Here is a 19853-nt window from a genome sequence, read left to right on the forward strand (position 1 = left end):
GCAGACGCTGTGTGACTGGAGGATTTACGGGATGGCTTCTTCGGGCCTTTCGTATTCAGCCGGGTAAACGGCTGTGGCGCCCGCTGCTCACATATGCAGGCTGGAGGCACGGGACGGGACGGTGGCTAGTTGCTCAATGCAGGTCGTAAGCATGGAATCCCTGTATTTACAAGGCATTCAAGGTCTGGCCTCTATTAAGTCAGCATGATGCGTGGGGGTGTGTCTTACAAGCGCGAACTTGTGCCTCAGCGCTGCACGATTACATGCCGTCATGCGTACTAGACCTTGATCGGCTGGAAAGAGAGGATCAATCGCCAGATGTATTATGTAGGCATGACCGGACATGCTAAAAGGCAAAGAACACATTAGTCCAGAGGGTGAATTGATGACTTGGTAATGATAGGGCTTAGTCTGACTTACTTGGGTGTATCTTTAATGGTTGATAGTAATGCTGAATCTGGTGATCAGGTACAATTATTGGGAAACGCCTAGGCCTGCGTGGCGTCTTGTCGTCGTGCTAATATAGACTGTTATCCAGAGTATCGTCATTGTGAAAACGCTATCACGATTTACTGGTTGCTACCTCACAGCTTTTTACTACCTTGGCACCCCCATCAGAAGCATAAACAAAGATTTGATGGAGGCTTTCAACGACTCGGCTCGAAGGCCCTTGGCCAATGTGTTTGAGCCTGGGTTAGATCTCATCTCGACAGCTTCAGTGACGGTTCTCGTGCTAGGACTTAGCTACATCACTTGGGTCAGCATCTACAGACTCTACTTCAGCCCCATCGCCAAGTTCCCCGGCCCGAAGCTGGCCGCCCTGACAGGTTTGTATGAAGCATACTTCGACCTGGTCCCCAAGGGTGGTGGACAGTTTCCGTTCGCTATAAAACGCATGCACGAGAAGTACGGACCTATTGTGCGCATTAACCCTGATGAACTGCACATCGACGATCCTGACTTCTTCGATACGTTGTATCCGACGAGCAAACCATATGATAAGCTCAAGCGGCTCGAGAACCGCTTCGGGATCCCAGGCGCAACGTTCAGCACAGCCCGCCATGAGCTACACAAGATACGCCGCGCAGCCATCAGCCCCTTCTTCGCAAAGTCCAAGGTACGCGAGCAGACGGGCGACATCCAGGCGTTGATGAATACTATCTCACGCCGTCTGACTACTGAATATGCTGGTACTGGGCGTGTGCTGAATCTCCACGACGTCTGGCGTTGCTTCGCCGCCGACAACATCATGGACCTCGTCTTTGGTTCACCATTGGACCTACATTTGTCCCCTGAGTTTCGCGCCCCTTTCACGGGAGCCATCACGCGGGTCACTAACTGGTCCCATGTCACTCGCTACCTGCCAATCTTGGGGGCGGCAACTGATAGTCTGCCGTATTGGCTGGCGAAACGTTTGTTTCCGCCGTTTGAGCCCATCATCGCGTACCGGGAGGTAAGCTTCACGAGCTCTTTGCATGGATCAAACCCACATTGTACTGAACTTGATACATCAGGAAATGTCCCGACAAACTGCCACCATCCGCGCTAGCCATCAAGCTACCGGGGGCGTCAATGAGAAGCCGCGGCTAGGGCAGACCGGTCACGCAACTGTTTTCCATGAGATGCTAGCCTCCAGCCTCCCCAGTGAGGAACTCGAACATAAACGCATGCAGCACGAGGCCGAATCACTTATTGGTGCCGGACTCGAGACCACTGCCTGGACGCTAGCTTTGGGCAGCTTCTACATCTTGCACGATGCCGAGGTCTGTGCTAGATTGGAAAATGAGCTGAAAAGCGCGATACCCGATGCGAATCAGATTCCCCCGTGGGCGACATTGGAAACACTACCATATCTTACCGCAATTGTCAAAGAAAGTATGTACACCCGCAGACCCTGTCTCTGGCTCTTATCTTCGATCAGAAGTTATCTAGTCATGCTAATTCATCTCCAGCTCTAAGAATGGGAATGGGCGTCATTGAACGCTTAGTCCGCATCAACCGCAACCCGACAAACCCTTGGGTTTACAAAGGCACCATCATCCCGGCCAATGTCGCCGTCAGCATGGATCAATACCACATGCTCATGAACGAGACCGTATTCCCAGACCCGACCGTCTTCCGGCCGGACCGCTGGCTCGGTGACCCCCGGGGGCCTGATGGCATTCATCCGCTCACTCATTATTTAACCGTCTTCGGGCGGGGTACGCGGATGTGTCTTGGATTGAACCTGGCGTACTCGGAACTGTATATCGGATTTGCTACCCTCATCCGTAGACATAAGCTGCGACTGGTTGATACCTCGGTACGCGACGTCGCGTTCTATGCAGAGAACACGATTCTGTCTCCATGGCCAAATACTAAGGGTATTCGGGTGTTAGTAGATAGCTAGATGGTTTTGAATGGGTGTATGGTTGAAGTTGGGCTGAGGCGGGGTAGGCGTGGCAAACCTAGGTACCTATTATGTTGCACAATTACATTCTTGTAATTGAGGACGAGTAGACATAGACATCATCCATCAACAAATATCAAAGGAATCATAAGATCGACTAATGTTGCGATGATGCAGAAAGAGTATAAGACAGATGAGAGGTAGTCGATTCAAGTTAATGGTCTGAATATTCATCTTGTGGATAGATCATAGTAATCCAGCATGAGCATTAAAAAATAAACCCCCTTATTCTGTCGTCTCGACATGATTACTGGACTTGCGGCCTTTTCATTACCTAGGCGTCCATGTGGGAACACAGCCGTATGTCAAAGCTGCGTGTTGTTACATTTGAGAACGTGCCGCACAAGTTGATTTGCAAGGGGCCTTCTGTCGACGTATCCGGTATTGGCTGAGCGAAGGTGTGAGCAGAGCTCCAGCAGACATGGTGGGCATACCCTTGGGAAGCACTCTTTCAATGTCATTTAGTAGCCGCTTTGTCCCTTGGGCTTAGAACAAGCTCTCCCTCCGATGGAGTCAAAAAGGTTTTATGATTCCCAGACGACTGATAGCGTTGGATCTTTCACTATTGCCGACGTTTCGCGACGGCGTGCTTGCGTCTGTTGGGGGCTGGGTCAGGCTAGAAAAAGCAAGTTCTGTGATCTTGAAATAACTCAGCATGAGACTTGGCATTTCTAGCGATACCAATCACTAACACCCTTCTGATGCTCGCTGGTTACACAACATTTCAGCTTCTTGCCAAGAGCAAACCCCGCCTCGCTTGGCAGACGGCTTTCTCTGTCTTCAAACACAATGTGAGTCTGCAGAAATTTACCTTCTGCTATTATCTTCGTTCCCACCCTACTCTTATTACCTTCAACACAATCGTTTCTGCACTCAACATGGACCCTTTAGTACCACCGCAACGTCCCCGCAGCCGGGAATCCGACAGCAGCAATCTCGAGGTTTCTTCCCGGACTTTTCCGGTTGAAGAAACCCACCCGCACAATGAAAACTCACCATCGGCACCTGTTAGTCCACGCCAGTAAGCATTACAGAGCCCGCATGAAACACTTCAGCAACAGGACGTCACGGAGCATGTACCTAATCAGTTGGAGGCTCATGCCGAAACATCTCTGTTGAACGAAGATGGGTCTACAAAAGAGATGCCAACAAATGTCTCGTTCCCAGCTCGATGGAACGCACTCGGCGTATTCGCCATTTGCGTTCTAGTCCTGGGAACAATCGGCATTGTAATGGGCATAGCTCTGCTTGCCCACATCTGGCGATCATCGATGCGCGCTCAAGCTGGACACATTGACAATGGTCAACTGTGGGATCTCATAATCCATGGGGATTGGACGTCGGTGACGGTGACTGTCACAGCCGCTGTCATTCGTGTCTGTCTTGGATTTCATATGGGCATACTCACTGGCATGATTGCCTCCCTTCTGATCGAAAGAACTGGCGTACCTATGATCTCGGTCCCTCTCATTTCAATGCTCAGGGCTGTGTCCACATCTCCGTATAATCTGGCATCGAGGAAAACATTGACGACGCCCTTTGCAGTTGCTATCGGCCTTGCAATCTTTCTGACCGGAGCCTCAAACTTCACGTCAACGGCACTTCTGATCGATTTCAAGAACACCAACATCACTGCACCCCAAAGGACTATTATATCGATTTACGGCAGTAGCCAACCGGAAGAAGGGATTGGCATCGGCATTGTCACCGACCTTAGTGATAGCTCTGGAGTTGGCACCCTCAAAGGATCAAAAATCTGGAATTCTCAGCCCAATACTTATTTCCGTTTTGCCGAGCATAAGAATGCTTCTGTCCCAGATGTTGATGTAGATATATTCGAAGACTCGGGAACAGCGCTGCGAGCAATTCTGCCATTCGCTAGTGTTGTTGATCGCACGAATTTGCGAAGGTATGAAGGCCCTAGTGTCGTGTTCGACTCGAGGGTGGTGTGCACACGGCCGAAGCTTCCCGACATGGACATTGTGTTTTCGGCAATGGTGCAAAATCTTGATGCGAGAGCAAGCGTCCTGGCTAATCGGTTTGATGATCTGACTATCGGAGGCACCTTCAGGATTCCCAGATCAACCGCACTATTCAACCCCGACTACTGGCCGCTATGGGAGGGCCGGCCATTCAAATGCATAGCTTCCGCACCCAAAGCCGCTGAAGAGGCTAAATATTGGCCAATATCGATTTGTTCAGCTGGAGGCGGACCTTCGACCAAAGCCAGTCAGTATGTAGAGGTGCCTCAGCTTCTGTCAACAGTACTTCCTGTCCCAAATCACAAGACCAGTACTTTTCTTATTTTCAACACCACAGGGCAGATCGAAGATTGGCGCAGATATCTGAGAACCAATGGGGGCACTGGAGACCAGGAAGGTTCGGCCTCCGCTAAGCAATTGAATTGGACGGTATCCGAGGAAGGGACCTGGGTACATTTCCGCCCACCATCCGGCTCCATCAACGCCAGCGTGTCGATCAGCACATGCTTTACGAACCTTCCGGGAGTCTATCAAAACGTCAGCATGTCCGGCGATCATAATGGGTTTGAACCGAGTTTGTCCTGGGATAGAGACAATTCGCTGTATGACACAGCCTTGATTCGGGATCAGTACATGAACTTTGGCGACAGCCGATCCTCTCCACATTTGAGAGGCATACTAGATTTGCATCCAAAGTCGAGCTGGGAACTTCGAGATGGTATGAAACCAAGCGAGATGACAGATTCTTCGCAAACCCTCAACTACTGGATGCTCTTCAATAGCGTCGCTGGTGGACTGCATTACGTGAATTTGAACGGAGCCTCTGACAAATATGAGGTTTTAGCAGGGGGTATCCTACTTCCAGGCGCATTCTCTCCCTACGCCGTGCATTTTGCACATGCTGCTTTATTCCAGGACATCATTAAAACTACCAACAGTTTGTCCCAAGCCCTCCAAGCACTTTTCACAGTTCTTCGACAAATGACATACTACGAAAACTCTCCATATTTCAATAATGAGTCATCGGCTGTCATAATCATGTCGAGCGATAAACTCATACCGACACAATGGACTGGCTTCATCGTCGTGGCCGTCACGATAGCTGCCCATTTGATTCTCCTCACGATCATAACTGTGTTATTTCTGAGGTGGACGAAGGCTAGTTGGCTGGGCAACGTATGGGCTTCTTCAAGTCAGGTTGTTTCTTCTGAGACGGAGGACTTGATCGATAAGAGCACTGATAAAAATGATGAGGCCGTGGAGAAGATGATTATGGCAGGGACATCCGGGGCCGATGGCAAGCTGACATACAGGGTCAGGGTCAAGAGGAACGAGGCGAATGGGAGAAACGAGCTGTGCTTGATCTGAATTGGATTTTCAACAAAAAACATCATTTTCCTTCTAAAGTTTACGTCTTTCTTTCCCATTTCTTTTTTTCCGTTATCAAATATGGCCTTCCAATTCGTTCGAGAAATTATCGCCATTTAGCACACATTGCAGTCTCATGTCCTTGTGGTACAATTGTCAATGGGTCTGTTAATCTCGATTCGATTATGGGCCGCTGTTCTTCTTCCATTCCGAGCTATTCAAACTAGTCCACGACTGCCTTTTGTTAATGTCCATCCAAATAAGGGTGTCCGAAGCAGCCTAGTACTGGTCCGACGGAGTGTTCCTTATGAGCTTTTGCATCTCTGTCGGAAATCTGTGACCAAGGGACTCCAGAGGTGCTGGGTAGTTAGCGAGCATCCGCATTAGCTCAAGCAGTTTTCACACATATAAAACAAGAGACATGGCACATAGGTAACCGACTATTTGATAGTGGAGTAATAGCGACTAGGTTCATCCGACGACCAGTAGACTCATTCTCAGCCATGTTGCCAAGGTCCGTGTCTGTCATTCATCTTCCACCCGATCCCATCAAACCCTTCAGACTGGTGACAGCATCGATTCGCTGAGGCGCATTGTCCTCTGAGCAGATACTACGACGCTGCGCCTCGGCCTTTGCTGGCTTCGACACTGTCATTGCCTGATAAACGGAAGAGGGCTCGGGCTCAGATATGTATCCCGCCGGATCTGCCTCGCCCCCTTCACTCGGATCGCCTGGGATGTGGCTCTCGGAAGCTTTCCTCGAAATTGCGGTACTTTCAAGGGACGGAGCCGGCGCCCGCATGACAGGTGTTTGGGGCGGAGTCTGGAAGACGGAGCTCAACTTGCGAGTTAGCTTCTGTAGAAATCCAGGATCCGAATTGGAGACATCCGCAAAATGAGCAGAGCGAGACCTGTAGAGGACCTTGTCCGCCGAGCGGGGAGCAGCAGCTCCTACGGCCATTATGGAAGCTTCAGATACTCGACGACCAGGTTTCGATATGGCGTCATGAGTGCCTTCTCCAAATACACTCCGATTGAACATGCTGAAGTTATATCTCGTTGTCGGGTCTGGTCGTGAAACGTTACTGTCAGTCGCAGGCACCGCACCGCCCGGTCTGGCATCGACGCCAAGGTGGTACATGTCATCCGTTTCTTGCTCTTCGGGAATAGCGCCATACGGAGGGCTTTGCCATTCGTGCGTGCCACGGCGTTTACCCAATGGATGAAATGAAGTAACATCCTGCTGATCATCGAGGCCATTATCAATGGATGATATGCTATTCTCCTTCTGCAGGCTCGCCTCCCTAGGGATCTTCGAATCTCCGGAGGCGCCATCGGCGGCAGTGTCATCTGATGACTTCAGGAACGTCTCTAAAAACCTCGATGTCAAGGTCTTGGATTCTGCCGGCTTATCATCTGATGTCGAAACGTCCAATTGCTGTGGGTCCCCTTGATCAGCATCGGGAGCCTTCATGCCGTCCGCTTTGGCGTCGAGTTTGTTAGGATCAGGACCGGCAGGGGCAGGATCAACGGCCTCGGTAGATGTGACATCAACCTCCATGGAAGTGGGATCATCGGGGTTGGACGCCTGTTTCAGACGTCTACCTTCAGCATCGTCAAGACCGTTTTGTTTCAAGGGGGACTCCTCGGCTTGGTCTGCTCCAGGCGATGCTTCTTTGGAGTCCAGCTTGGGTTCCACAGCGTCTGACGTTTTGGCCTCGGTACCGCTTTTATTGAGCTCCGGATTGATGGCGTTTGAGCTCTTGGTGTCAACATCCTTTGTGGTCGAATTTTCTGCAGGAGGAGGATTGGTTGTTGGTTGATTGTCGATGGCGTAATCACTCAAGTCATCCATGTCGCAGTCAGAAATCTCGTGAAGTCGCGGTCCAGCTGCGGGAGTCTCGGGGGTACCTGAAAACTCTCCAGCCTCATCATTCTCGGTGTTCTCTATTTTCTGTGCTGCCGCTTTGTTATCGTTCGGCTGTTCTTGATCACCTTCGGTTTTGGCCTTTGCTGCACTGCCGGCCTCAGCGGATGACTCGCCGTCTGGCTTTTCTTTCGGTCCATCTTTGGGGTCTCCTTGAGACTCGTTCTCGGGCTTTGTTTCATCGGCTGCCCATCGGATATCGGTAACATTGTCTTTGGATAGGATGGTGGTCATGGATACTTTAGATGACCTGACCCTGGCGCGTATTTGACCGTCAGATTGACTGCGGGCGAAGAAGGCGGTTTCGGGCAGACTTATGGTGGTCGCCGGTTCCGCCACGTCGGAGACTTGTGGTTCAAGGGCATTCATGAGACAGCTGGGCTTGCGGACAACCTGTCTCGGAACTTCCTCGCCTGGCTGCAAAGCAGTATCTTGATCTTTGTCGACGGGACCAACACCGTGCTTGCACATCTCGTGGACAACGATTTCGACCACATCTTGAACTTCACCGTCGTTCAAGACGTACTGACAGGAGCCACGGCGGCATACAGAAGCTGTTTCGATATCGTCGGCAGGTGTCTTTTGTGCAATTGGTGCAGGTCGCGCGGAGGCTTCGGATGATCCCGTCTGACGTCGGGAGTTGCTTGAGAGGTGGTTCCGTACTTTGCGCACAATGTCATGCATGGAAATATGCGATTTGCCACGCGCCTTCAACCCTGGCCGCTTGGAGCTGCTGATGGAGCCTCCACCGTTGGTTGTGAATGATGGCACCTTTAGGGCGGCTGACTTGCTGCGTGGCTGTTTGTTTGTCGAACTTGGCTGCGGAGTCTGACCGGGAGCCATGTTTGATGACGATTTGGATGCTTCTTGAGGCCGAAGCCCAGGGTTTTTTATTCCTGTGAGAGACCCATCAGCGACATCAACAGTAGGGAGTACTCTGGAAAGCTTACCTTTTGCCGGATTCGCCAGATTTCCAACGTCGAGGGTTTCCCCAACGGCCTTGGGAACGTAGTCTGGGGGAATGGCATTGCCATTAGCATCTACGCTCATGCATCGGGAGGGTCGACGGATGGGAGGGGCTGCAGGCGGTGCCCAAGCAACATGACCGACGCCGCCGTCGCTCAGCAAAGTGCAGTTGGTGATGGACGTTGGCGGAGGTGGAATGACGGTGCGTTTCTTCCCAGAAGGCTTTCGCCTAGTTGTCGGAAAGATGACAGTACCATCCTGGCAGTTTGGGACAAAGACGCCAGGGAGATGATGGGTGACAGCGCCATTTTTGTTGACCGAGGTGCCTGGGGCTGCGGTCGGCTGGGCTGGTTGGGCCTTGCTTTGACCCGAATTGGACCAAAAAGACAGCATACTTTTGATGCAATAAGGAAATTCTGGACGAGAGTCGTTTGATAAAGAGGCTGTTAGACGAGGTCTGGACGGTCGATCAAAGGAGACAAGGATAGTACTTCAACCTGGGCTGGAAGTCGGCTGAGGAAATATAGGCTTGATACCTGGCAGACTTTGTCCACCTCATGCAGAAGGATGAATTCAAGGGAGAGTTTCACTTGCTGATAGAATCTGCCGAGACATGAAGAGGCAGGACTTGCTGCTTTTGATTGATGATGGGGGAAGTCGACTCCCATCGCAACTCCCGTTTGGTGACATTGTGGCTAGAAGGAAGGGGCAGTCGACACCTGTACCTGCAGAGCCTGCAAATAAGTAAGGGGGAGAAAATGGTTTTCGCTTGCAACTACCACGGGAATTTTTTTCTTCGGTACAGCGCAAGTTGCAATTGAAGGCTCAGTACTTGCCTGGCATCGAGATACTAAGTCGACAATGAAGCGTGGTGTTGTTGTACCGTCGTGTTCTTTTCTCAGCCAAACTCAATTGCTCGATCCGGTGGGTCTGATTTCCAAAATCGTCGCTGACATAATCAGCACCTGGCGGCCAGTGCTGTGGCACAGTGCTGTCAGCTACGCACGGCCCAAGATAAAAACGAGCCTCGACCAATGAAAATCCCTGCGCAACAAAGGGTTTTCCGTCTGGTCGAGCTCAGCTTATTCTTTTTTTGTTAGCTCCAAGACCATTCTCTTTGACGATCGACGGCCGACGACGCTCACAGCAAAGCGTCTGGAGTCTGTTGCACAACTTCTCCCCGCCGACAAACCGTTAATACCTAATGTCGCCCCCCGCGATTCCCTCCGATAACCCTGCTGGCCCTTCCGACACCAGCAGCGACTACACCCGATTGCACATCACCCCGTTCGACCAGGACCTCGTCAAGGTCATCATCCCCTCCTCAACCCTCCCGAAGGCCCGCAACATCTCCTACCACACCATCGAGACCTTCCCCGAGAAGCGCTACGGTTACGTCGAGCTGCCCGAGGCCGAGGCCGAGAAGATCAAGAAGAGGCTGAACGGCGCTGTGCTGAAGGGTACCAAGATGAGGATAGAAAAGGCCCGCCCTGAGGAGAACTACCTCCCAGTGCCCGGCGAGGAAGACTCCGGCAAGAAGAAGAGGAAGAAGTCCAAGGAGCAGGAGGAGGGTACCAAGAAGAAGCGAAAGCGCGACCACAACCTTGTCGAGGGCGTCGAGCTGCGTGACCGCAAGGTCAAGCGCGGATGGACCGTCCCGGAGGAGGCCAAGATCCGGGAGAAGAAGAGCAAGAAGGAAAAGGGTGAGAAGAAGGACAAGAAGGATAAGACAAAGAAGCGCGAGGAGCGCTCCAAGTACACCGACAGGGAGGAGTGTCTGCTGAAGACGAAGCTACCCGCGAAACTCCCGTCCACAAAACCGGCCGCCGACGGCGACGAGGAGGAGCCGGAGAAGAAGAAGCGCAAGAAGAAGTCCCGCGAGGTCGTCATCCACGAGTTCGAGAAGACCACCAAGTTCCCTACGTTCCTCAAGGCTACCAAGCCGGCCCCCGCGGAGGCGCTGACGACAGAATTTGTCGAGGGCAAGGGCTGGGTCGACGCCGAGGGCAATGTGATTGAGCCGGAGAAGATTAGGAAAAACGCGACTGCGCCTGTTCCCGAGTCTGAAGCCCCGAAGAAAAAGAAGAAGCCCGCCAAGGCCCCTACCCCTCCCCCGCAGGACGACACGACAAGCAGCAGCGGCACCTCCTCCGAGGAGGATACTTCATCAGACGAGAGTTCGGACGAGGAAGAGGAGGAAGCCAAGGCGAAACCGGTGACACCTGCAAAGAAAGCCCCCGAAGCGTCAAAGCCCCCGGCTCAACCTGTCGACGACGACACCACGAGCAGTAGCGGGACTTCATCTGATGAGGACAGCTCGGACTCTGATGATGAGATGGAGGATGCAGACAAGATTGCGGCACCAGCTGTAGTCGACAGCCCGCTCGCCGCCCTCAAGGCTGCCGACGCCTCTCGCCCCAGGTCATCCGGCTCCAACGTCAGCTTGACGATCAAGATACCCCCCACGACCCCTGCCAAGGTCCATCCTCTGGAAGCCCTCTACAAGCGTCCCAAGCCCGACAGTGATTCCACCCCTCAACCAGCCAAGGAAGCCCAGCCCTTCAGCTTCTTCGGCGGCGGCGACAACGACGACATTGAAGAAGAAGACGCCGTGCCCGCAATGCCGCAGATGCCCATGACTCCCTTCACCGAGGAGGAGTTTGCCTGGCGCAACGTCAGGAGCGCCGCGCCCACCCCAGACACCGCGTTCCCCGGCCGCACGAAGCCGTTCTGGGCCATCGGCAACGAGCCCGACGAGGAGGAGGAGGACGACGAGGCGACGCAGCAGGAGATCGAGGCCACGCTCAACGCCGAGCAGAACGCCGTGGAAGGCGAGGGCGCCGGCAGCGGCGTGCCCCCCGGCGAGTTCCAGAAGTGGTTCTGGGAGAACAGGCGGAACCTGAACCAGTCGTGGATGAAGCGCCGCAAGACGGCGGCCAAGGAAAAGAGGCATCGGGACAACAAGTCCCGCGCGTCGAAGGCTGTGTAGTAGACCATTGTAATGAGACTATATCCGGCGTATATAAAAGTTGTTCATTTCTGTTACTACCTTATCGTAGATACGATCTCCGCACGTCACCAGCCGCTGTATAGTCTTGTCGTCTGCTTTTCGATGACTCCTCAACAACGCTGCAATACTGGCTGCCCGAAAAATTCGGTCTTATATGCGGGCGCATTAACCCCCCTAAAATCGACGCTAGGGTACAAGCATTGCTCATACGGCCCATTCACCGCTGCCGCCGCCCTCGCCTTATGAGTCCGCGCCCTCTCATCTACCACCTTTCCATTCACACTTTCAACTTTCCCAGCATCCGCCGCTGCCACCGCCCTCTCTCTACGAGCCCGCGCCCTGTGGTCACCCACCAGCAAAGCCCACTCAAACACAACACACCCAGTCAGTATCCCGAGCAGGTAGCAGAACCACCGACTCGGCACCTCGTGCCTCGCAGCCAGGTAGGTTGCTCGGGCGGAGAGGGCGAGGAGTGCTATTCCCTGCGGCAGCGCGGCGTCGGTGATGAAGCGGAGGGCCCTGTCCCCCATGCCGGGATTCGAGTCCGGGAAGACGCGCAGGCTTGCTAGAAGGCGGTGCAGGTTCTGGGCGCGCTGGCGGCAGGGGATGGAGGGGCATGAGGTTTCGGTGAAGGTGTCGATGAGCTCGGCGCAGATGAGGAGGGTAGTTATGAAGACGAGCGCGCTGATTAGGAGTATTCCGAGATACTCGAGGCAAGTGACGTCCGACATTGTTGGTGCAAGATTGGTTGGGACAGAGTCGGTTTGCTGCTCATTCAGATGGATGCGGCTTTTCGCGTCTGTAGATGATTTGAAGTAGAGATGATAGACTGAAAGGAACGACTGGGAGCCTCAGAACGTTTATTCTGTGCCATGACCGGTGGAATGACAATGCCATCAAGGTTGACGATAACGAGATCGTCAGATAACGCAATCCCGTGGTGCCAGAAGGTTTGAGCCATGTCCCGTTACGGTGCAATATAATGAATTCCAACAATCTAGTTTCCACTGACTCTAACGGGGCGTAGGTACGTTGCAAAACTCTGGAGTTGGTAGGCCATCGTAACCCGAGCCTGTCCCTCCTTAGCAGAGCCTCTTGCTGTCAAATCTCTTCTTCGCTTCGTCGTCACACCTTCCACAACACCATGCCCTCCATCGATATCCCCATCACCTGATACCTCTAATGGCCCCCAGCCTCCTAACGGTCATCCATCACCCGCGGCGCCGAAGCATACCCCGCCTCGCCACCATCCTCCGCCGCCTCCCTGCCCATCCTCGCCTCTCGGCTACGCGCCGCCAGCATCAGCCCCCAGGGGCAAACCAGACACCCCACGAACAACGCGACCAGATACCAGAACCATCTATCCGGCTCCTCGTGTCTCGCACCCAAGAAAATGCCCCATCCGATGATGGCAACGAGCATCACGCCTACGGGTAGGGCCGCCGCGCCGATGAAGCGGACAGTGTCCTCCGACATACCCGGGTCCGTGTCGGCGAAAAGACATAGTCGCTGCGGTAGGTGTAGGCAATTTTGTAGCTGGCGGCCACGGCGGATGAAATTGTCGGAGTTGCTGACGAAGGCCTCGACGACCATGGCCCAGACCCCGCCGATGGTGACGATGAGGGATATGACTGCTATGGCGGTCACCGTGAACTCAATAATCGATTCAAGTAAAGGAGGAAGGGTAACATCCATTGTTGCAGATTTCTTGGTGTTGGTGGTTTGGTTCTGGGTAATTTCAAAATTTTCTCCTTTATCTTTTCTCAATAGGGGATGGAATAAAAAATGACGAGCTGTGGGATATCAGAAGTCGAAATCTTCTTTTTGTGCAATCTCGATCACCGGAAGGTGTGTCATCAAGGTCCTTTTCCCCTTCTAATCTTTCTTCACAGTTTGCCGCCTGTGGGCACACCTTTTTGACTGCCTCTAACGGGGAAGTATGCATGGGCCAAGATGATGGGATCAAGGTGAGCCGAACGATAGCATTTCCCGATAGGATGGAAACTTTCAGCCACGAAGCGGTCATGAATTATCGGAATGTATCTAACGTATTGAAAGATGTGGCGCCGGCCATGACAGGGCGGGAAACTTTCAGCTCAACCGGCTGAGCTTCTCTATCTCCCAACGAATGCGGATTTCTAGCGCCCAATAGAAAAATCTCTCCTAAAAACGTTTCGGGCGAAGGTTCGCGCAAGGATGGTGTTTGAGTGTCGACGGTATCCGGTCCTACGGCTGTCTGACGAAGAGTTTCTAGACAACGTAGGACGTCTTTGTAATACGCTCGCAATGGCTTTCACTATAGGTCGACGACAAATACCAGGAACGATGAATACCAAGGCTGACATGGATACCAAGGAGACCAAGAGCAGCAGTAATTACAAAATCGTCAAAACCCACCTCACGCAGTCTAAGTACTAGGTAGTAAGTTTTACCCACAGTCCGGGGAAATCTTTCTTGCCAGAGGCGAAAATGTCAAAGGTAGCAAAAGCTCAGTTTAGCTTAGTTCTTGTCCAACTAAATGATATAAACTACAATCGATCTAAGCCCTCAGATCTTAGCATCTCTTCCAATACCAGTCTGTCCAATGACAAAGTCCTTCCTCTCATCCGCAGACAACCTCGTCTCGGCCAACTCTCCCTGAGAACCCTCCTCGACGTTGGCAAGCTTGTCCGTCTCGATGGGCACGTGGTCGCGGACGACGAGCCACGTAGGATACACAGCAAGACCCAGAAGAATCGTGTTAATGGCCAGCGGCACCCGACCTCCATGCCACTTCCTGGTGTTCAACCCAAACGCCACAGCCTGCGCGAAACTCTCCTGTCCTCTCAGTACACCAGAGAAACGAGCAAGCTCAGAGATGTTGTCCGTCTTGGTTGCCAGCAGGTAGTACAGCCAGTTCTGCAACGCCTGTCTCGCAAAGTCCCACAGCAGCAAAACGAAGAAGCCCTCGGTGAAACCCTTGTCCTCCCAGTCGTATGCCGGCGGGTTAGCAGTGTACTTCTCCTGGATAACCCATCCGTACACCCATGCGATGATGTGCCAGACGACAACGTAGTAGAATCCGATGTTGATTCTCTTCTTGACGCTGAAGCCCTTGTAGTCCAACAAAGTGCTGATAAGCTGGCTGGACAAGAGCGTGCCGAAATTGCTCACAAAGCCGATGAGCGCTCTTGCTCTGACACCAAAGTAGTATGACTGGAAGTTACCGCTGTACTGGTTAAAGTACGCCGCCCAGAATATCGGTAGTAGCAGCAGCACATCCTTCCTCTTCGAGATGCGGAACAGCTCCCTGAACTCGGCCGAGAAGGACTTTTCAGCCTTGATGATGACCTTGCTCCCGTCGGTACGCTGCACCTTTTCAGGTGGCGAGAGGGCCAGGGCCAGGGGTACACTCAGGCACTGCAGCGCGATGAAGACGAGGTAAGTCTCGTACCCAACCTTGCCCTTCTTCTTCGCACCGGCGTCATTGTTGAGCGCCAACACGATGGCACCGCCTACGAGAGGCCCACCTGTGCGGAACCATAGCCAAATATTCATGTATTTGCCCCTCTTTGCCGGTTCCGGATAACCCAAGGCTACTGCACCTTCACTGGCCCAAAAAAGTCCAGCACTGACGCCGCATGCTGCGGCACCGACAAGCACGAACCAGACGTTACCGAAACGGTTGTTGCAGTACAGGCCGGCGGAGTAAAGAGGGTAGCCCACGGCGCCGAGAAGCAGAGTGCGGGCAAGGCCGATGCGGTTGGCGATGGGGCCGCCAAAGAGGCAGAGGAAGCCCATGAGGCCGAACACCAGGGCGTTGGCGGCATTAACAAGGAACGGTTCCTGAGCGCCGCCTGCGCCGAGAGCGTTCATCGCGTTCCAGAGGCCAGGGGCCATGAAACCTATCCAGCATTGTTAAAATCAAGTTGCGCGCGGTGGTGACAGACAGACATACCGACACCACCAATAACGAAGGCATTGAACAGCGTTGAGTGGTACCAGACACGCTTTACCGGCTCAGACGCCGGAGCGTGGTCCCGGACCTCCGAGACCGGAGTCTTGGTCGGTTCTTCAGCCATCGTTGATTTTTAGGCTTTAGTCGTGATGAAGTCGTTGCATCGTGAGCCGCAACGTCCAGTGGGATCAGCCAACCTTATATCGGATAAAGTCTGTCTCGGCTCACATCGTGATTATTCCCGTTGTAAACCGCTGCTGCAAAAAAAGCTCTTTCTCCAAATTTTCTCGCGTGGAATGACTCCTCATATTGGTGCAAAATGACGAATATGCTAGTGCAACGTTGGAAGTGCCGTTGAATCCACCCGACGGCGAGAATCTTGGCCCCCATTGGACCTCCGAGTGGAGGCCGTCGATCCATACCCCGGGAAGATGTCCGTATTCGGTAGGTCTTTTCTGGCAGAACCACATTCACGGGAACCATCTTCTTGGCGCGATGGAAGTTGACCGATGTTTGGTTTCGTGGGGTTGGTTGATGGTGCGGATGGGAAAGCTTCGCCTGGGAATGGCATCATGGAAGACCTAGCTCAATAGCGATAGATGGACGAAACTTTGTGTCTTGGCAATCCTAAAGACCGTAGGCTTAGAGCTTTGCCTTAATCTGCTTCTTCTGCTCATCTCTCTCCTTCAACTCCCTCCACCACTTCTGCTTCAAGGCCAACACACCGAATCCCAACAGCCCCCACTCATCCTCCCACGCAGGCAACTCATACCCATCTGTCCCCCCCGCAGGCGGCCCAGCCACGTCCTTCAAAAAGTCGAAATACTCCTTAAAGTCAGGTTTGATCTCGTGGAACTGCGACGTAGGCCCTTTATATTGCAGCCGTTTCACCTCCCACTCGTCCTGCTCCCGCGGCGACGGCAGACCCCCACCGCGGTTGGCAAAGTACCGCGCCACAGCGACGGCCTGGTACTCGTACACCCGGAACGAGATGGCGGCCTTGACCTGTCCGACCACCGTAAGTGAGGGGTCGGCGATGTTGAACACGTGCTGGTAGAAACCCGACAGCCGGCCGCTGGGGGTGACGGGGTCCGGGACGAGGAACGGGTATGAGAGGCGGTACCCCGTGCCGAAGTGGACCTTTTCGATGCCGTCTACTTCCGTGCCGTCTTTGAAGGTGACTTTGACGAGGTTATCTGCGCCGACGGAGAGTTTCGTGATCTCGGGTTTGAGAACAACGTTGGGGAGTTCCCATGCGTCCTTGAGAATCTCGTTGTACCCGCGCTGAGCAACGTAGAGAGGGCCTGAGACGATGTTGTGAATTTCCGAGACGGTGTCTGAGGCTGAGACGTTGCCGCCGACAACCACGACTTTCTGTGGTGGTGATTAGATGATGACTCCATTGTTTGAATTGACACGGTTGGACTCACCTTGTCGAAGTAGTCTTCCGGAGAGCGGTACGCCTTCGAGTGCTCAAATCTCTCAGGTAACGCAGCAAACGTCTCTTTGAGCCCTGCAATGTTGGGCACATATGGCACACCATAGTGCCCAGTCGCTACGATCACAGCATCAAACTCATCCTGCCACCAGTAGTCCCTCTTCTGGCCCTTAAGGTAGTACTGTGTTTTTCTGAGCGTCAACCTCCACTTCTTCCCGACTTTCTCAACTCGCTCAACGTGGGTGTTGAGGGTGATAAGATGATTGAATGGCTCGGCAATCTCTTCCAGGTACCCGGCGACCTTCTCCCAAGGATGCGTCGGATTCGCCTTTCCAAAGCGGTTGATGGACGTTGATGAGTGCACCGAGGGAAACGGCTTGTAAGTAAAAGCCATGACTTGTGAGCCGACGTTGCTGTCCAGGGAAGGGTAGATGCCCGTTTTGGCAGTGACATTTTCAGACGCTGGCAGGACTGATTGTGGAAAATTTGAAGGAAGGTCCCTGCTTGGTTGACTTGAGTGTGGTGAGAAAGGCTCTGGCTTCTCGTCGTAGATCCTGAGCGGCATGTCAGTCATCTAAGCATGCGCATTCACCGAGAGTGACTTACCATGTCCCTCCGATCTTCTCCCTTCTATCGAACAATTGGATCCTGTCAAACACCTTCTCTTCACTCAGCGCCTTCACAGCTGATATGCCGGACGGACCAGCCCCGATGATGGCTACGCTTGGGTATCTGGGCGCCATTTTCCACTGGATCAATCCCTATCAGAAATCTGAAGTGTTTATTCCAACATGAACTCAAATATGTCGCACCTCGTTGGCTCCCCGAAGATGCTCGGCATGTCTTATATCGTAAGCTTGTTGACGAATAGGTCCCGCATATGACGTGCTTCGCGAAACGCGAGACGCGGTAGCCCGCAGTTCCACCCCAAAGCTTGGTTCTTCTCTGAGGTCAATTGCCCTGGAAATTGCGAATCAGAGTGATAAGCTAGGTTATGGCCAATTGTCTTCCTATTAAGTTTAACATTATTCAGCAAGACGGCGGGACGGTCCGCTTTATGGGGACGGTGTAGCTTGCGCCTTCCAGTGACAGGGGTCAAAATGATCCAGAACGATACGATTTCAACGAGGCATCATCCATCTCGGCCACAAACAAATTTCCGACGCAGTTGCTAGCATGTCCATCAGGCTGACACGAAGTCCATGATCTTGTACCACACCTCATCCCCATCGTCAGCCGTGTCACTGCTGAACAGCTTGCCGCAAGGACTGCGGTTTAATGCCTCGGAAGGCTTGTACAACCCGTCGTCCGTGTCGATAAGAGTCCGAACGATTTCGCGACTGAGGTCGGGATGTCCTTGGAAAGTAATGATGCCCTTCTCCCTGCTACATGCGATCTCACATCGCTCTGCCAATGCTGTGAAATTTGGCGCAAGTCGTGATATGTAGCGCTTGTGGTACTTTTGCAACAACTGACAACCATCGTCAGCCAAACTTTTGTCTAACAGCTCGGAGATCATGCTTACCAGAACATCCTTTCCGAACAGCTTCGTGCCTTCCGGCGTGAGGTGCATCTCTTCAACTGCAATCTTCACAGTCTGTTGTCAGCTCCACATACGGCGTTGTCTGTAGCAGCTAGACGTACCCTAGGCCCCTCTACAAGGACATCCAAGACCCCGCCGAAGGCATAGTGAACCGCTTGGTGTCCCCAGCAAAATGCAATAAGCTTAGTGTCAGGGAGTGCGCCTGCATCGCGGATTAAATCAAGCACGCGCAACGCCCATTCCGGCTTCTCCTCCTCAAGCAGGTTCACGGTTCCTCCCGTCAAAACGAACAGGTCGTAGTCTTTGGCCGGGGGCAGGGTCTCGCCATCAGCTGCGCGATAGTGATCAACTTGAGCGTGGGTAATGCTGCGACGGATGAAGTTCGCCGTAGCATCGATCGTCATCTGGCCCCAGGGCTTAGTAGTCGAGAAGTCTTGGATGATGGCGGCCTTGTAAGGCTTCGAGGCTCCGTTTGTCCGGGTCATGTTGTTGGTATGCACAGTTGAGGAGATGGCGATGTGTAGCTGAAAAATGCTAAAGGTGCTAATTGAAGAGGCCTGGATGCCTTTTTTGCACCAAAAATAGCACGAAGACGAATCCGGGGCCATGTTATCATTTCTTCCTAGCATGTGTCCCACAGCAGGAATGGCTCGGGGTAAGTGGAATCTAGACGGCCGGGAACTGGGGCCGGTCGGAGTATTGTCCGACAGCCCGGCTATGTATCCACAAAAGAGGCCTCATCGGCCTCCAGTCCGACAACAAAACCAACTGTCACCCTAAGGCCTGGATGTATTTCTTGCATACGCTGTGTGACTATCACGGGACCGCGGTGCATCAACATGCAACTCAATGCCTGGCAGAGAACTGCATGACCGCGCAAGTTGAAGGAAGCCAATCACGGGTGAATAAGACCGCGAGAAGATACAAAGAGCGCGAGTTTGGACAATCAATGTTCGAACATGTCACTATGAGAGCCAGGTTCCCCGCAAGGTGATGTGATACCACCAAGACCTGCAGATTATCTGCTCCCACCCCCGTGTATTCCACTACCCAATGAACAGGTGGACCGAGCCTGTGCCGGGTATCTGGGAAACATGTCTATCACTTGGCTGACCATAGAGGCAAGCCTACATGTCGTTGTTTCTGCTGTTTCTACACTTCGGGCAGGAGCCGACGGTGCATTTGCTTCCGATATTGAGCGGGCGCTGTATCATCACCCAGATATCCCTTGCT

At 53.0% G+C, this 19853-nt stretch overlaps 8 protein-coding genes across 8 annotated transcripts; 2 read left to right on the top strand and 6 right to left on the bottom strand.

The window, feature by feature from the left end:
• Positions 1-637: 637 nt before the first annotated feature.
• On the top strand, positions 638-2389 carry sdnE-0 (Cytochrome P450 monooxygenase sdnE; the record flags this gene model as incomplete). Its single annotated transcript, XM_036646523.1, has 3 exons — positions 638-1453; positions 1515-1875; positions 1953-2389. The coding sequence occupies 3 exons, from the start codon at positions 638-640 to the stop codon at positions 2387-2389; spliced, it is 1614 nt and encodes a 537-aa protein (XP_036487957.1).
• Positions 2390-6328: 3939 nt separating this feature from the next.
• Positions 6329-8569, bottom strand: CGCS363_v014675 (uncharacterized protein; the record flags this gene model as incomplete). Its single annotated transcript, XM_036646524.1, has 1 exon — positions 6329-8569. The coding sequence occupies one exon, from the start codon at positions 8567-8569 to the stop codon at positions 6329-6331; it is 2241 nt and encodes a 746-aa protein (XP_036488266.1).
• Positions 8570-9896: 1327 nt separating this feature from the next.
• Positions 9897-11681, top strand: CGCS363_v014676 (uncharacterized protein; the record flags this gene model as incomplete). Its single annotated transcript, XM_036646525.1, has 1 exon — positions 9897-11681. The coding sequence occupies one exon, from the start codon at positions 9897-9899 to the stop codon at positions 11679-11681; it is 1785 nt and encodes a 594-aa protein (XP_036487915.1).
• A 131-nt stretch (positions 11682-11812) lies between these two features.
• On the bottom strand, positions 11813-12433 carry CGCS363_v014677 (uncharacterized protein; the record flags this gene model as incomplete). The annotated part of the gene is made up of 1 exon (XM_036646526.1): positions 11813-12433. The coding sequence occupies one exon, from the start codon at positions 12431-12433 to the stop codon at positions 11813-11815; it is 621 nt and encodes a 206-aa protein (XP_036487916.1).
• A 466-nt stretch (positions 12434-12899) lies between these two features.
• Positions 12900-13397, bottom strand: CGCS363_v014678 (uncharacterized protein; the record flags this gene model as incomplete). Its single annotated transcript, XM_036646527.1, has 1 exon — positions 12900-13397. The coding sequence occupies one exon, from the start codon at positions 13395-13397 to the stop codon at positions 12900-12902; it is 498 nt and encodes a 165-aa protein (XP_036487927.1).
• An 852-nt stretch (positions 13398-14249) lies between these two features.
• CGCS363_v014679 (UNC93-like protein) lies at positions 14250-15763 on the bottom strand (the record flags this gene model as incomplete). Its single annotated transcript, XM_036646528.1, has 2 exons — positions 14250-15586; positions 15640-15763. 2 exons carry the CDS (start codon positions 15761-15763, stop codon positions 14250-14252), a joined length of 1461 nt encoding a protein of 486 aa, XP_036487928.1.
• Positions 15764-16281: 518 nt separating this feature from the next.
• On the bottom strand, positions 16282-17820 carry fmo1-1 (Thiol-specific monooxygenase; the record flags this gene model as incomplete). Its single annotated transcript, XM_036646529.1, has 3 exons — positions 16282-17013; positions 17070-17631; positions 17684-17820. 3 exons carry the CDS (start codon positions 17818-17820, stop codon positions 16282-16284), a joined length of 1431 nt encoding a protein of 476 aa, XP_036488700.1.
• A 440-nt stretch (positions 17821-18260) lies between these two features.
• Positions 18261-19105, bottom strand: chyE-0 (Glutamine amidotransferase-like protein chyE; the record flags this gene model as incomplete). The annotated part of the gene is made up of 3 exons (XM_036646530.1): positions 18261-18548; positions 18603-18674; positions 18722-19105. The coding sequence occupies 3 exons, from the start codon at positions 19103-19105 to the stop codon at positions 18261-18263; spliced, it is 744 nt and encodes a 247-aa protein (XP_036488699.1).
• Between the last annotated feature and the right edge of the window lie 748 nt (positions 19106-19853).

This window comes from Colletotrichum siamense (assembly GCF_013390195.1).
Source record: "Colletotrichum siamense strain Cg363 chromosome Unknown KSG_Cg363_contig10, whole genome shotgun sequence".
NCBI lineage: Eukaryota > Fungi > Ascomycota > Sordariomycetes > Glomerellales > Glomerellaceae > Colletotrichum > Colletotrichum siamense.